At 32.9% G+C, this 15,719-nt stretch overlaps 1 protein-coding gene across 9 annotated transcripts in view; it reads right to left on the bottom strand.

The window, feature by feature from the left end:
- The window catches only part of LOC111688796 (atypical protein kinase C), a 34,952-nt gene that overhangs the window by 2,237 nt on the left and 16,996 nt on the right, over positions 1-15,719 (bottom strand). Inside the window, exons 1-7 of one of the 9 annotated variants that reach the window (XM_046953420.1) lie at positions 12,995-14,341; positions 11,097-12,057; positions 2,930-2,980; positions 2,774-2,859; positions 1,699-2,700; positions 1,432-1,626; positions 1,093-1,214 (exon numbers count right to left, since the gene is read on the bottom strand). In XM_046953420.1, coding sequence (XP_046809376.1) covers positions 1,093-1,214; positions 1,432-1,626; positions 1,699-2,700; positions 2,774-2,859; positions 2,930-2,980; positions 11,097-12,057; positions 12,995-13,474 — 2,897 coding nt within the window. In that variant the 5' untranslated portion in view covers positions 13,475-14,341. Of the gene's footprint in view, positions 1-1,092; positions 1,215-1,431; positions 1,627-1,698; positions 2,701-2,773; positions 2,860-2,929; positions 2,981-5,327; positions 5,475-11,096; positions 12,058-12,994; positions 14,342-15,719 lie in introns of those variants that run through there. The other 8 variants (XM_046953421.1, XM_023451307.2, XM_046953422.1 and 5 more) reach the window with 8 other exon arrangements.

Raw genomic sequence — 15,719 nt, 5'->3', positions numbered from 1 at the left:
TATAGACTAGACTATAGACTAGACTATAGACTAGACTATAGACTAGACTATAGACTAGACTATAGACTAGACTATAGACTAGACTATAGACTAGACAATAGACTACACCATAAACTAAACTGTAGTGTAAACTAAAGACTATACTATAGACTAGACCAAAAACTAGTCTATAAACAAGGCTAAATACTAGACTATAAACTAAACTAAAGACTAGACTATAGAATTGACTAAAGACTAGACTATAGACTAGACTAAAGACTAGACTATAGACTAGACTATAGACTAGACTATAGACTAGACTATAGACTAGACTATAGACTAGACTATAGACTAGACTATAGACTAGACTATAGACTAGACTATAGACTAGACTACAGATTAGACTACAGATTAGACTATAGACTAGACTATAGACTAGACTACAGACTAGACTATAGACTAGACTATTGACTAGACTATAGACTAGACTATAGACTAGACTATAGACTAGCCTATAGACTAGCCTATTGACTACATTAATAGTTAACAGACTACATTATAAACTAGACTAGAGACTAGATTATAGTCTAGAATATAGACTAGATTATAGATTATAGACAAGACTATAGACAGGACTTTAGACTAGACTACAGACTGGAATATAGACTAGACAATAGACGGGACTATAGACTATACTGTAGACTAGACTATAGACTTTACTATTAACTAGACTATAGAAAAAAATATAGACTGTACTATGAACTAGACTATAGATACGAATATAAACTAGACTATAGACTAGGCCATAAATAAGAATATAGACTAGACTAGACGGATATCAATGAAAAAATGGCTTTCAAAAAAAAAAAAAAAAAGAAATATAAAATTAAGTAAAAAATTAATATGATTAGAAATTATAACAAACATTCAACATTATTATTTAAGACATTCTGTTTTTAAAAACTTTATAAATATATAGGAAGCGTTTTTTTAAGAAAACAAAAAAGTATTTCTATGTAGACTATTTGTTAATAAAGAAAGATGGATTACATTACCACACACGCACACAAAAAAATTTCTTTTTTTCTTCAAACTAAAAACAAATAAACTTACGGATCATCTGGCGTCAATTCAGCCGGTTCTCTGGTAAATTGAATGTCAAAATTTGTTGTCATAAAAGGATCGCCAGGATCAAATGTAGGTATATATGGTGGTGGTACTTCCTTACTTGCAATCTTATATAAATTTATAAGGGGAATATCGTATACAAATACAACATTTTGTGTTTTTACACAAAAATAAAAAGAATTTCGAGAAATTATCATTATACACAGAAAATTAAAATTATAATAAATTTGTTTCATAAAAAAACAAAATAAAACAAAATACGATAATCATCAAAGTTTCACATTAAATCGATAGATAGACGGTGAAATATTTAAACGAACTTACCATTTCCCAGTCAATAACCTTAAAGAAGGGATGATTTTTAATATCCATAAAGGCGGTCTCACGATGGCAGCCCAAACGATCGGCTGGATTTTTATTTAAGAAACCTTTAAGAACCGAAGCAGCTTTCACACTTAAAGAACGTGGTATACGTATGGTTTTCTCCAAAATAACTTGGAAAAGATAATCCTCAGTATTCTAAAGAGAGAGAGAGGAGAAAAAAGAGAATCAATATTTGTTTAAGTTAAAAGAAAAAAGTGAAAAACTCACTTGATCAGGATTTTCTGAAGCCCCGGCTATATCGAAGGGACTGCGTCCAGCCAACATTTCATATAGCAACACACCCAAAGCCCACCAATCTACTGAAAAACCATAATCCTCACCCCTTAGAATTTCGGGTGCTATATAATTGGGTGTGCCACAGAAGGTGGATGTGGTATCTCCCGGGCGTATGCCTTCCTTACACATACCATAATCGGTTAGTTTAATATGACCCTCATGATCTAGCAAAACATTATCCAGTTTCAGATCACGATATATAATACCCTTCTCATGCAAGAAATTCAAAGCCAAACTTATTTCGGCCGCATAGAAGCGAGCATGTTCCTCGGGCAAACGTCTTTGACGTTGCATGTGATACATAAGATCACCGCCGCGTACAAATTCAATAACAAAGAATAGACGTGATGGTGTCTGGAAGCACGAATGTAAACCCACCAGGAAAGGATGATTTGAGGCTGTTTCAAAAACATGCTTCTCCGTTTGCACCCAATCGATATCCTCATCATCCGTAACCAAAGCTTTCTTAATAACCTTCATGGCATAGATGCGTCTAGTCTTTTTCAGTTCCACCATCAAGACTTTGGCATAACTGCCACGACCAATGACACGTATCAATTCGAAATCATCCAAAGAGAATTGACGCTGTGAACCCATTTCGATTTCCTCCTTATTCTGTGAACCCATATAACCGCCCACTCCACCACCGCTGGAAGCCGAAGGCATATACTCAGGATCCGAGGAAATGCAGGATTCATCGGCTCCCGGATGTATGGGTGGATAATCGGGTATGGGTGGTGGCATTTGTGGTAGCTGTTCGGCGAAATCATCTTCCGCCCCCTTGGGCACCAACGGTTTGACATCCTCATTCGAACAGGGTTTCTTAACCAATTTATGGCATTTTTTGTGTACCAACAGTTTGCATTGTATGCACTTGAAACCTTGACGTCCCAGACCCCAGATGCGATCTTGACAATAAGCACAAAATGCACGCTAAATGGGGCAATTAATAAAAATTATAAAATTTATTGCAATCAAATTTATGTTTAAAGGTTATTCTTCTTACTCTATTAAAACGTTTAGCTTGGAATATATGACCATTAACCCTATACAGTTTGCGCCATCTTCTGGCACCCCGTCGATAAATGCTGCCTGTTTGTGGGTAAGAAAATAGAAATCAATTGGTATTTTATATTTCTATTGTAAAATCAAACAAACTTACGATCTTCACCATCACACAGTGAACCAGGTGCTGCAGGAACATTTGGAAAAACTTGAGTGGGAAAGAAAAAAAGTAAAAGTTTTGTAAATATTTTCTTTTTCAATAGAAAAAGCTTTGTTTCTCAAAGCTTTTTTAAAACAAATTATTCATGCTTTAATCTTAATATAAAAATGGTTTCAAAAAGAGAGAAAACGACTTAAAAAAGAAAGAAAACATGTTGCATAAACGTTTTTCAATAGAAAAATGTTTCGCCGTGATTAATTTCAATAGAAAATTGTTTCGCCGTCATTAATTTCAATAGAAAATTGTTTCGCCGTGATTGCTGTCTATCTTGAAGTGATAGTTTTCTTAAGCAACATGATTCGCCGTAAGTTTTTCTATAGAATATCGTTTCGCCGTGATTGTTTTCTAAATAAAATCTTATCATGATTCCATTCTTTAGAAATTTGTCTCGCCGTGTTATGTTTTTCTATAAAAGAACGCGGCAAGACACTTATCTATAGGGAAAAATCACGACGAAAAGAGTTTTTATGGAAAAAAGACGCGGCGAAACATTTTTTATAGCATTAAGTTGATTCGAAAACATTTTTACACAAAAAGAAGTCACGGCGGATATATTTTCTAAAGAAAAAAGTCACGGGAAATACTTTTCTATGAAAAAAAGTTACGACAAATATATTTTCTATGGAAAAAAGTCAAGGCAAAACACTTTTCCATAGAAAAAAGTTATGGCGAGCTATTTTTCTGTAGAAAAAAGTCAAGGCAATAATTTTTCTTAAAGAATACCATTAAGGCGAATTAAATTTTCTAAGAGAACAATCACATAAAGACTTTTTCACAGAAAGAACTGACGGCGAAATACTTTTCTACATAAAAGCTTACCTATAGAACAGAGTAACGGCGAAACATGTTTCTATGGAAAAGAGTCACGTCGAAAAATGTTTCTATTATATAATGTCCCGGCAATACACTTTTCCACAGTAAAAAGTCACTGAAAGACATTTTTCTAAAGAAAAAAGTCACGGCGAACTGTTTTGTACATGTAAGTCCAGAAAATGTCAAGGCAAGATATTTTTCTATAGAATACAAACAAGGCGAATGATTTTTTCTTAAATATTAATCACAGCGAACGACTTTTGCATAGGAAGGAGTAACGGCGAAAGGCTTTTTCTTAGAAATCAATTGCGGCGATAGTTTTTAACATAGAAAAGATTCACGGCGAAATGTTTTTACTTAGAAATTAATCACGGTGAAAGACTTTTCAATTGAAAAGAGTCAATTCGAAATTAATTTCTTTTGAAATCCATTAAGGCGAAAGACTTTCGCATAGGAAAGAGTAACGGCGAAAGGCTTTTTCTTTCAAATCAATCACGGCGAAAGACTTTTGAATAGAAAAGAGTCAAGGCGAAAGGATTTTCTTTTGAAATCAATCAAGGCGAAAGACTTTCGCATAGGAAGGAGTAACGGCGAAAGGTTTATACTTAGAAATCAATTACGGTGAAAGACTTTTCAATGGAAAAGAGTCAAGGCGAAATGAATTTCTTTTGAAATCAATCAAGGCGAAAGACTTTCGCATAGGAAGGAGTAACGGCGAAAGGGTTTTTCTTTGAAATCAATTACGTCGAACGACTTTTCAATAGAAAAAAGTCAAGGCGAAAGTCTTTTACTTAGAAATCAATCACAGCAAGAGACTTTTCTAAAGAAATCAATCACGGCGAAGGACATTTCTTAAGAAATTAATCACGGCAAAAGTCTTTTCAATAAAGAAGAGTTACGGCGAAAAGTTTTTTCTTAGAAATCTATCACAACGAGAGTCCAGTCTTTAGAAAATGATAACGGCGAGATACTTTTCTATATAAAATTGTCAGGGCAAGACACTTTTCTATATAAAAAAGGTCAAACATTGAAGTTAACATGTATTATTTTCGTTTTTTTATATTAAATATTACAAGTAAGTACTAATAAATAAATCATAAAACTCAATAAATAAAAACCAACAAAACAATTTCCTACTGTTTTCATTTTTTTGTTCTTTATAAGAAAAATTCCAATTATTTAATTTGCATTTTATCAAATAATAAAAATAAATTCAATTTTAAATGATAAAATGTATAAAAAATATATATGAGAAAAAAACTTAAATATCAATTGAATATAAAATATTATAGACACAAGATTAAATCAAGGTCATAAATAATATTTATATAAAGAAGTCATGCAAAATATCCCCCAAAAATGTTTGTACACAGATAAATTACACAGCAAAATATAAAAATATAACATAAATGAAAAAAAGGTCAAAAGCTTAAATTAACAAATGTTGGAGAAAAAAAATTAAAAAAAATATATATAAAAAAAATTAATTTAATAGAAATTAAATACTTTTTTGAATACTAACAAGCTGAACCACCGCTCATAAAAAAAGCTGAAGTCTGTACACCATAAATGGTGGCGGCATCACAAATTCCACTCCAAATAATCATGATGTTTAAATAAATAAAATTTTGTTTGATATAAAAACAAACAGTTTTCACCGAAAAAATAAAATAAACAAAACTCTTTTGTAAAGAATTATTATTCAAAGAACAAAAGATAAATTGTATATTTGTAGTTTTACAGCAACAAAAAAAACACTTTTTTTTAAAAGTAAAATCCTTTTTAAAACACTTTTTCCACCAAAAAGAGATTTTTTTTGTTTTCATAGAAATCACATTATGACACTAAAAATGCAAATATTAAAAAAAAATTTCAGTTTTTTGTTATTCATTTATTATCAAACAAAAACTAATGATTAGAAATTGTTGTTTCTTTTTCATTCTGCGATTAGTTAAATATTGGAAAAAATCCCGCCCGTTATATATTTTAATAAATAACTGTTCGTTGATGAAAATTTTCGTTTAAACTGTATAGAATGGGTCATCAAAAGTAAAAAGAGACCCCTTAAAAAAAAATAACAAAAAGTAAACCCATCAAATACACTCTCAGTAAAAACTTGTTAACCCAGCAAACATAGCGACAAAAGTTGGAAAAGTTAACGATTTAAATAGTGATCTAAGTAGAAATCGAATTAGATTAAAGTCGAGATAATAGTATAGTCTAGAGTATTTACTATATTTTGGCTAACAGTTCGGTCATAGTCTAATCTATAGTTGGGCCATAATGTAGTCTATAGTTAGACCATAGTCGAGTGTATAGTTTGAGCTTTAGTCTAAAGTTTCGACTATAGTGTGCACCATATAGTCTGAACACTATAGTCTCGACTATAGTTTAGTTTATAGTCTAGTGTATAGTCTGTAGTATAGCTTAGTCTATAGTCCGGACTATAGTCTAGTCTATAGTCTGAACAATAGTCTAGTCTATAATCTGTACTATAGTCTAGTCTATAATCTGAACTGTACAACAGTCCAGTCTATAATCTGCACTATAGTCTAGATTATTGTCTAGTCTAAAGTTTGGACTATAGTCCGGTCTATAATCTGTACTATAGCCTGAATTATTGTCTAGTCCATAGATCGGATTATAGTTTAGTCTAGTCTTATCTATTGTCTAGTCTATAGTCTAGTCTATAGTGTGGTCTATAATCTAGTCTATAATCAGGACTAAAGTCTAGTCTATAATCTAAATTTTAGTCTAGTTTCTAGTCTGGACTATAGTCTGGATTATTATTTAGTCTATAGTTTAGCCTATAGTCAAGTCTACACTCTGGACTATTATCTAGTCTATAGTCTGGTCTCTTGTCTAGTCTATACTCTAGTTTATAATCTAGAATATAATCTAGTTTATAATCTAGAATATAATATAGTCTTTAGTCAGGACCATAGTCTAGTCTATAATCTGGACTATAGTCTAGTTTATAGTCTGAACAACAGTCTGCAGTATAGTCTACTCTATAGTCAAGACTATAGAGTAGCCAAGACTATGGAATAGACTATAATGCAGACTAGACTATAGTCCAGTTTATAGTCTGGGCTATAGTCTAGTCTGTAGTCTGGACTATAGTCTAGCGAAAAGTCTAGTTCAAAGTCTTGAATATAGTCTAGTCTATAGTCTAGAATAAAGACTAGTTTATAGTCTGGGCTATAATCTAGTCTATAATCAAGACTATAACCTAGTCCACAGTCTGGACTATTGTCCAGTCTACAGTCTGGACTATATGCTAATACAGTCTGGACTATTGTCCAGTCTACAGTATGGACTATATGCTAATCCACAATCTGGTCTATAGTCTGGAATATAATATAGGCTATAGTCTATAGACTATAGTCTAATCTATAGTCTTCTGGTCTATTGTGTAGTCTGTAAGTAGTCTGCACTATAGTCTAGTTAGAGTCTGGACTATAGTCTACTTAGAGTCTAGTTATAGTTTGGGCTATAGTCTAGACTATAGTCTAGTCTATAGTCTGGACTATAGTATAGTCTATAGTCTGGACTATAGTCTATAGTCTGGACTATAGTATAGTCTATAGTCTGGACTATAGTCTATAGTCTGGACTATAGTCTGGACTATAGTCTATAGTCTGGACTATAGTCTATAGTCTGAACTATAGTCTATAGTCTGAACTATAGTCTATAGTCTGGACTATAGTCTGGACTATAGTCTGGACTATAGTCTGGACTATAGTCTGGACTATAGTCTGGACTATAGTCTGGACTATAGTCTATAGTCTGGACTATAGTCTATAGTCCAGACTATTGTCTAGTCTATAGTTTGGAGACTACAGTCTAGTCTAGAGTCTGGAATATAGTCCAAATTTAACTATAGTTTATAGTCTGTAGTTTATTCTAGTCTGACCCATAAGCAGGCCTTTAGTTTGGACTATTATCAAGCTTTTAGAGTAAACTAAAGTTAAGCCTCAATTAACATTCACAGATCCTACACACACACACTTATGTTTGCTGGTTATTCTCCCATTTATGCTCAATTCTTTCGTTGTCTGGGCACTGCCTGCAGAAAACATTAGCTAAAGAAGGAGAACTCTCCCATATGTATAGGGGGGGGGGGGGGGGGTGCAATAAACAAATACAAAATACAGTTTAATTGTTTAATAAATTGTCCAATATTTTTTTTTGTTCTTTCATAAATACATTCATATTTTTCAAGTGATCGCAGTCGGTTACGACTACTCATATACATATATATTATGACATTATCAACAACAACAACAAGAACATTATTCACTAAACGATTTTGAAGACTTTTAAGTAGTAATGAGTAAGAACAAGAATGAAATTATTAAGATATATCTATGATTTGTTTATTTTAAGTGTTGCCAATTAAAAAAAATTAAAACAATTTCTTAATCGGTTTAAATAGTGAGATATATCTATTCACAAGAATGTTATTCATAAAAAAATAACTACTCAAGACTCTTTTCTTATAGAAAATTATTTTTATTTATAGGAAATTATCTTTTCATAAAAAAGTATCTTTTCAATACAATATTACTATTATTATGATTCGTTTAAACCGATTACTTTTTAAAAGTATTACATCACTTTTACATGCAATTCTTATAAGAGGGATTTAGTTTACATATACTAATAAATTGAGTAAATAATAATTATTAAGAGAATAATAATACTAATTAGTTTAATGTTATAAACAAATGAAAAAAAAAGTTAATTAAAAATGACAAAAACAAATACTAGAATTTATAATGAAAAGATCAAAAACAATAAAAATCAAGTAGGAGATCATTAATAACATACAGTCTGAAATATAGTTTAGAGTTTGGACTATAGTCTAGGCTATAGCCTGGACAATAGTCTAGTCTATAGTCCGGACTAACAATAGTTTAATCTACAGTCTAGACTATAATTTGGTCTATAATCTAGACTATAGTCAGTCTATAGTCTGGACTATAGTTAGTCTATAGTCTCAACTATAGTTAGTCTACAGTCTGGACTAAAGTTAGTCTATAGTCTGGACTATAGTTAGTCTATAGTCTGGACTATAGTTAGTCTATAATCAGGACTATAGTTAGTCTATAGTTAGCCTATAGTCTGAAGTATTGTTAGTCTGAAGTATTGTTAGTCTGCAGTCTGTACTATAGTTAGTCTATAGTCAGGACTATAGTTAGTCTATAGTCAGGACTATAGTTAGTCTATAGTCTGGACTATAGTTAGCCTATAGTCTGGACTACAGTTAGTCTATAGTCTGGACCATAGTTTAGACTAGGGACTGAACTACAATTCAGACTATAGATAGTTCAGATAGTTTAGTCTATAGTGTAGACTATAATTTAGTCTACAGTCTGGACTATATAGTATATAGTGAGGAATGTGTCTGGGCTATTGTTTGATCTATACTCTGGACTATAGTTAAGTGTATAGTCTAGACTATAGTCTAGTCTATAGTCTAGTCTATAGTATAGTCTATAGTCTGGACTATAGTCTAGTCTATAGTCTGGACTACAGTTAAGTCTATAGTATGTACTATATTTAAGTCTATAGTCTGGACTATAGTCTAGTCTATAGTCTGGACTATAGTCCAGTCTCTAGTATGGACTACAGTTTAGTCTCTAGTCTGAACTATAGTTTAGTCTATAGTGTAGATTATAATTTAGTCTGTACTATAGTTTGATCTATACTCTGGCCTATAGTTAAGTCTATTCTCTAGACTATAATTAAGTCTATAGTCTGGACTATAATCTAGTCTATAGTCTGGACTATAGTCTAGTCTATAGTTTGGACTATAGACTAGTCTATAGTCTGAACTAAAGTCTAGCCTATAGTCTGGACTATAGTCTGGGCTATAGTCTATTCTATAGTCTGGACTATAGTCTAGTCTATAGTCTGTACTATAGTCTAGTCTATAGTCTGGATTATAGTCTGGACTATAGTCTAGTCTATAGTCTGTACTATAATCTAGTCTATAGTCTGCACTATAGTCTAGTCTATAGTCTGGATATATTTAGTCCAGTCAGCACTGTAGTTTAGTCTATAGTCTGGACTATAGTTTAGACTATAGTCTGGACTATTGTCTAGTCCATAGTCTGGACTATTGTCTAGTTCATAGTCTGGACTATAATCTAGTCTATAGTCTGGACTATAGTCTATAGTCTAGACTATAGTCTGATCTATAGTCTGGACTACAGTCTAATTTATAGTCTGGACTATAGTCTAGTATATAGTCTGGACTATAGTTTAGTGTACAGTCTAGATTATAGCTTAGTAGGTAGTCTATAGTCTGGACTATATTCTAGTCAATAGTCTGGACTATAGGCTAGTATATAGTTTGGACTATAGTCTAGTCTATCGTCTGGTCAAAATTCTAGTCTGCAATCTAGACTATAGTTTCGGCTAATCTATCTGTGACTAGAAACTATTTAGAAAAGTAATCCGGGTCTACTGCTAAGCCAGAAGATAGTGGATTCTCTTGTACATTTCGCAGTAAAGTTAAAATTGTGAATCATGTTTTCAAGACAAATTTTAAATCTGTTGACTGTATCACTTTATAAGTTGTTAATAAAACTTTATTTAATTAAAGTTTTTGACATTTTGTTAGAAATTTTTTGTTAATAAGAAAAAAATTAATATAATAATTACTTTACGTTTCTCTATAAAATGTTCTCTAACAAAAGCAGCCATTAATTAATTAATTACAAAATTTAACTCAAAATAATATTTTCAATTAATTCTCTCAACACATTTCTTTTTTGAAATAAACAAATTCTTAATTAAACTTATGGCTGCTTAATACATTACAATTTAACACTTTTAAATGAAAATGTTGAAATGAAACTGAATAAATTACAGAAGAAATAACGAAAATGACAACAACACAGAGATATGTATAGTAGTGTTTATAAATTTGTTTATCAGTCGGTGCTGGCGCTCTCAGCAAAGAAATAGAGAATAACAAATATCAATTTTTACATGAAAAGTAGGGGAATAATATCTATTCGAGATAAGATTAGCTGATAATGAGGGCTTATGAGCTGGTTGAGGGAAGTGTACGCTGTGTTATCAGTTACAAACAAAATGATGGGAATTAAGAAATAATAAAAACAAATTGCTCTAGTTTTTTTTAAGAAAAAGAAAATATATAATTATATTGAGACACAACTACAACAAATTAACATTTCCAAAAACAACAGCAACAATATGAACAAAACAAAAAAAACTTGTTAAAAATTTAACCAATTTCTCTCACACATACGTTTACCTGTTGCATACGCCGGTTCAATTTCCTCCTCCGATTGCAATTGCTGTTGTTGATGTGTAGTTGGCACAGTGGGTATGGGCACTGGTATGGGCAGACGTTCATAATGTATACACTCATGATGATACTGATGATGACCATGACCATTGTGTATGGTGCTGAGAGAACTATTACGTCCTCCACTGCCACCACTACCACAACCATTTAGGCCACTACCGGCACTGCCGTGTCTAACGATGTGATGATGTTGATGTGTTGCCGCCTGTTCTAGGCCTCCCATACAGGGACCACTGCCAAAGACACTACCACCACTACCGCCACCCGAATCATCGGTCGTAGTGGTGGTATTGTGACAGCGACTCGAACAACGTCCCAACGAACCACTGCCGCCACTGTGAGTATGATGACCACCCGACATGCCCACTAAATGGGCGGACATATGGCCCAGGTGGCCACCGCCGCCACCGCTGCCAATACCGCTTGCCATAATGGAGCCACAACCTTGGCTAGAATCGGAACCAGAATCATGACCAGGACATGGACCAGCTGATCCTGGCCTAGAGCCGATCAAACTCATAGTGGAATGTGGCGGTGTTATCGACGATGATGTTTGCATATAATGATGTGTATAAGGATGTGGATGTGGTACATCATAATCGCCCGTGTCAATAGGACCACCGGCCAACATGCCCACACTGCCACTGCTGCCGTGCACCACATTCACCAGATGGCCCGTGCTGCCCTGCAAACAGCCCATTGAACCATGAGCGCTGCCGGGACCTACAGCACCATGGCTGCCATGATGGCTTCCACCACCATGTATACTACCATGGGCACTGCCGCTGCGACTGTGCAGTGACACTCCTCTTGTCAAAGTATTATTAGCTGATTGTATGGAAGATACCACCGCACCGCGGCACATAATGTCTGATAGTTGATTGGCCTGTATATCAAAATATTTGGACTTTTGTAATAGGAAACACAAGAACACACACACATAAAATGATTTAGGCAGGCGATGAAGTTTGAAAGTGTGAGTCAGTCCAATGAGTTTTTTAAATTATTTATTTTTTTTAGTGTGTTTAATAATTAATACAAGGTTTTTCAAATTGGCATGTTCCATTATTTAAACAACAAGTTTTAAATTGTGATTATGATTTCAGTTTTGGTTTTAAAGAATGCCATATGCCGGATGAAAAAATTTTGCAAAATCGGTTGGTTTTTGGAAAAGAATGAAAAAAAATATAATAAAAAATTTGTTTAACCAAATTAGTATGAAAAGAACGTTGTGAGTAAAGATGAATTAAAGGTGATAAAAAAGGAAAAGGTGGAAAAAGGCAAGAAAACATATAAGACCAAGATGGATTGCTAAATTTTATTATCAGCCTTTAAGTAGGCAACATTTACATTTATTTATAAAGCCTGAAGATATTGTATAGTTCTAGTTCAGTTTTAGTTTAGTTCTAGTTCTGTTCCAGTTCTGTTCTAGTTCGGTTTTAGTTCTGTTCTAGTTCTGTTCTAGTTCTGTTCTAGTTCTGTTCTAGTTCTGTTCTAGTTCTGTTCTAGTTCTGTTCTAGTTCTGTTCTAGTTCTGTTCTAGTTCTGTTCTGTTCTAGTTCTGTTCCAGTTCTGTTCTAGTTCTGTTCTAGTTCTGTTCTAGTTCTGTTCTAGTTCTGTTCTAGTTCTGTTCTAGTTCTGTTCTAGTTCTGTTCTTGTTCTGTTCTAGTTCTGTTCTAGTTCTGTTCTACTTCTGTTCTACTTCTATTCTAGTTTTCTCCTAGTTTTCCTTGCATTTCTACCACTTCCTTTTAACACCTTTACAAAATTATAGTTTAAAAAGAAAAGATAAACTTTTGAACAAATATTATTATATCATCAACAAAGTGGAACAATTTACGATACCTTAGTATAAGTCCATACCTGAGGACTATCCAAACGATCCAGCGATTGACGACGCGAAGGATAATCATCCGCTGCAAACATTTGTTGTGCAGCTGGACAATTTTTATTCGAATGCTGATGTAAATACTGTTGTGATGATGTTAGAGGATGTGGTGGCGGAGGCGGCGGAGTTATAGAGCCACAAGGGCTACCGGGACAAGGACTACCCGGACACGGACTGCTGCAGCGACTGCGACAGGTGGGACTGTAGCAGAGATTGGCTTGTGTACCCGAGGGTGTATTGGGACATGTATTCGAAGCATTTGTGGTAGTGGAAGGTTGTGTTACCGCCGCCGCCGCAGCAGCTGCTGTCGTGGTGGTGGTAACACAGGGTTCTTCCTCGGGCTGTTGTAGATTGACGGGTAAAGGAGTGCATTGGGTATTACGACGCGGCGAACGACCACGATCCACCGTGGTAGCACTCCAATAACCCCAAGCCATGTTTACAAAAAGTTATGTTTTAGCAGCAGTTAAACTTTTTTGTATTGAATTCTTTTTTTCTTTTGTTTTTTTTTTTTTAATTCTTAAACTAAGTAGCAAAATTCCTTGAGTTCATTTAGTTTTCATTTATTTTGTTGTTTTTTGTGTGTTTTGTTAATTTTCTTTTTATTAAGTTGAGTTATTTAAGTTGTCATTTTCACATTTGTTTGGGGATTTTCTTATTGTGAAAAACCACACCTTTTTTGGGTAGACTAATAATTGTGTAATATTTCTGCTTTTGGCTTTTATTTTCTACAGATATCAAATGCAATTACAAAACACGAATCACAAAACTTAAAAAAAAAATCACATTTTGTCCATCTTGGCACTTAAACCACTTTTTCTTATGCATAATTTTTTTCCAAAAAAAAAATTCACTTTATTCTTTTCAAAATCAAGAAATGTTATAAGAAAGTTATAAAATAAAATAATAATGTTAAGCATAAATCTTTTACAGATGGAAATCAGGGAAATCTTTTTTTATATTTCTGCTTTCTTTCTTTTTACAAATATTCAAGTAGTTTTTATTTGGTTGGATACCTTCCTTTAATACACATTCACTGATGTGGCTGGTGATAAATGATTACAATGAACAAGTTTAATACACAGACTAAAGTAGGAAAGATGATGTTAAAGACGATGATGACAAAGGAGAGGTGGAGATAGTGTAGAAATTTTGCGGTTAGCAAAGTCAAAAGTATAAGAAGAGTTACAATTCGAACGATTAATAATGCATTGCAGATGTTATTACTGTTTTTTTTTTCTATTTTTTTGTTATTGCTGCTCCTGCTACTCCTGCCGCTGTCTCAACCGCTTTCGTTATTGTTGTAGTTGTTGTTGAGCTGATTTTTATGTTAGTGGATGGAAAAATCCGTAACATAAAACTTGCACACAGTGTTGTAAAGGAATGTCAAATGAAAAAGTCAACATTGTGATAAAAAAAAACAAAAACTTACACGGTCTCTAGAGAGAAAGTGGGGGAGAGAAAGTTAAATTATCGTCCAAAAAAGATTTCTCTTTTAATTGAGCCAGAGACCAGGGGAAGCTAAAGTGAGAGCTAACAAATGAGAATAAAGTTGTAGTGAGAGCATATGTTTTATAGAAATTTGAGAAGTTGTGAAGTTTATAAAAAATTGGAACTTTTTTAAAAACAAGGAATTGTGGAAAACCGGACACTTAATTAGTACGGAGCATGAACAGAACTAGAAGAGAACTAGAACAGAACTAAAACAAACTAGAACAGAACTAAAATAGAACTAGAACAGAACTAGAACAGAACTAGAACAGAACTAGAACAGAACTAGAACAGAACTAGAACAGAACTAGAACAGAACTAGAACAGAACTAGAACAGAACTAGAACAGAACTAGAACAGAACTAGAACAGAACTAGAACAGAACTAGAACAGAACTAGAACAGAACTAGAACAGAACTAGAACAGAACTAGAACAGAACTAGAAAAGAACTAGAACAGAACTAAAACTGAACTAGAAATTAACTAGAACTGCTTTAAAATTTCATCCAGTCGTTAATTGTCTGGGGTCCCATATTGACTTTTGACTGGTACCTTTTCCGTTTGTTCATCTCTATAACTTTAGAGAACAAAACGAAGGAAATGGTTTTAGGAATAAGGCATAGAAAAAGGAGAATAAGAGATGAAAAAACCAGAGAAAAATAAACAATTATGCTCAGCTTAAAACAGCAAAGAGAAAAGAGCTAAAAAAACAGCAATGCAATAAGTGTGAGACTTATAAAACATAATTAAATATTAATAAATAGAAAAATTAAAGCAATTTAAAAAGAAAAAATGTAATTTATTGATAAAAATAAATTTAGGAAAAAGGTTTTAAAAATAATTAAAAATTTAAACGAAAATCTTAAAAATTAAAAGAAATAATTTATAAAATTGAAATTAAAATTTTTAAAAGCTAAAACAATTTATAGATTTTTAAGTAATTACTTTAAACAAAATTATGTTGTAACTTTTTTTGGACCAAACTAAGAAAAACTGGAAGCCTTTTTTTCCTTGTCCAAAAAATAAAAAACATTTTATCTTAATTGCCAATTTTTTCGTTGTTGTTGTTGTTCCTTTGTGTTCATGTATTTTTTGTCTGTTTTGTTCGTTTAGCTTCATTGGCATCGTTTATATCCAGGTTAATATAACAATTGACGTCAAAACCTTCAAATAACTGCTGCTCTTACACCA

The sequence above is a fragment of the Lucilia cuprina genome, chromosome 6 (assembly GCF_022045245.1).
Source record: "Lucilia cuprina isolate Lc7/37 chromosome 6, ASM2204524v1, whole genome shotgun sequence".
Lineage (NCBI taxonomy): Eukaryota > Metazoa > Arthropoda > Insecta > Diptera > Calliphoridae > Lucilia > Lucilia cuprina.
Note: the sequence above shows the minus strand (reverse complement) of the source record. Positions and strands in the feature narration are given on the sequence as shown.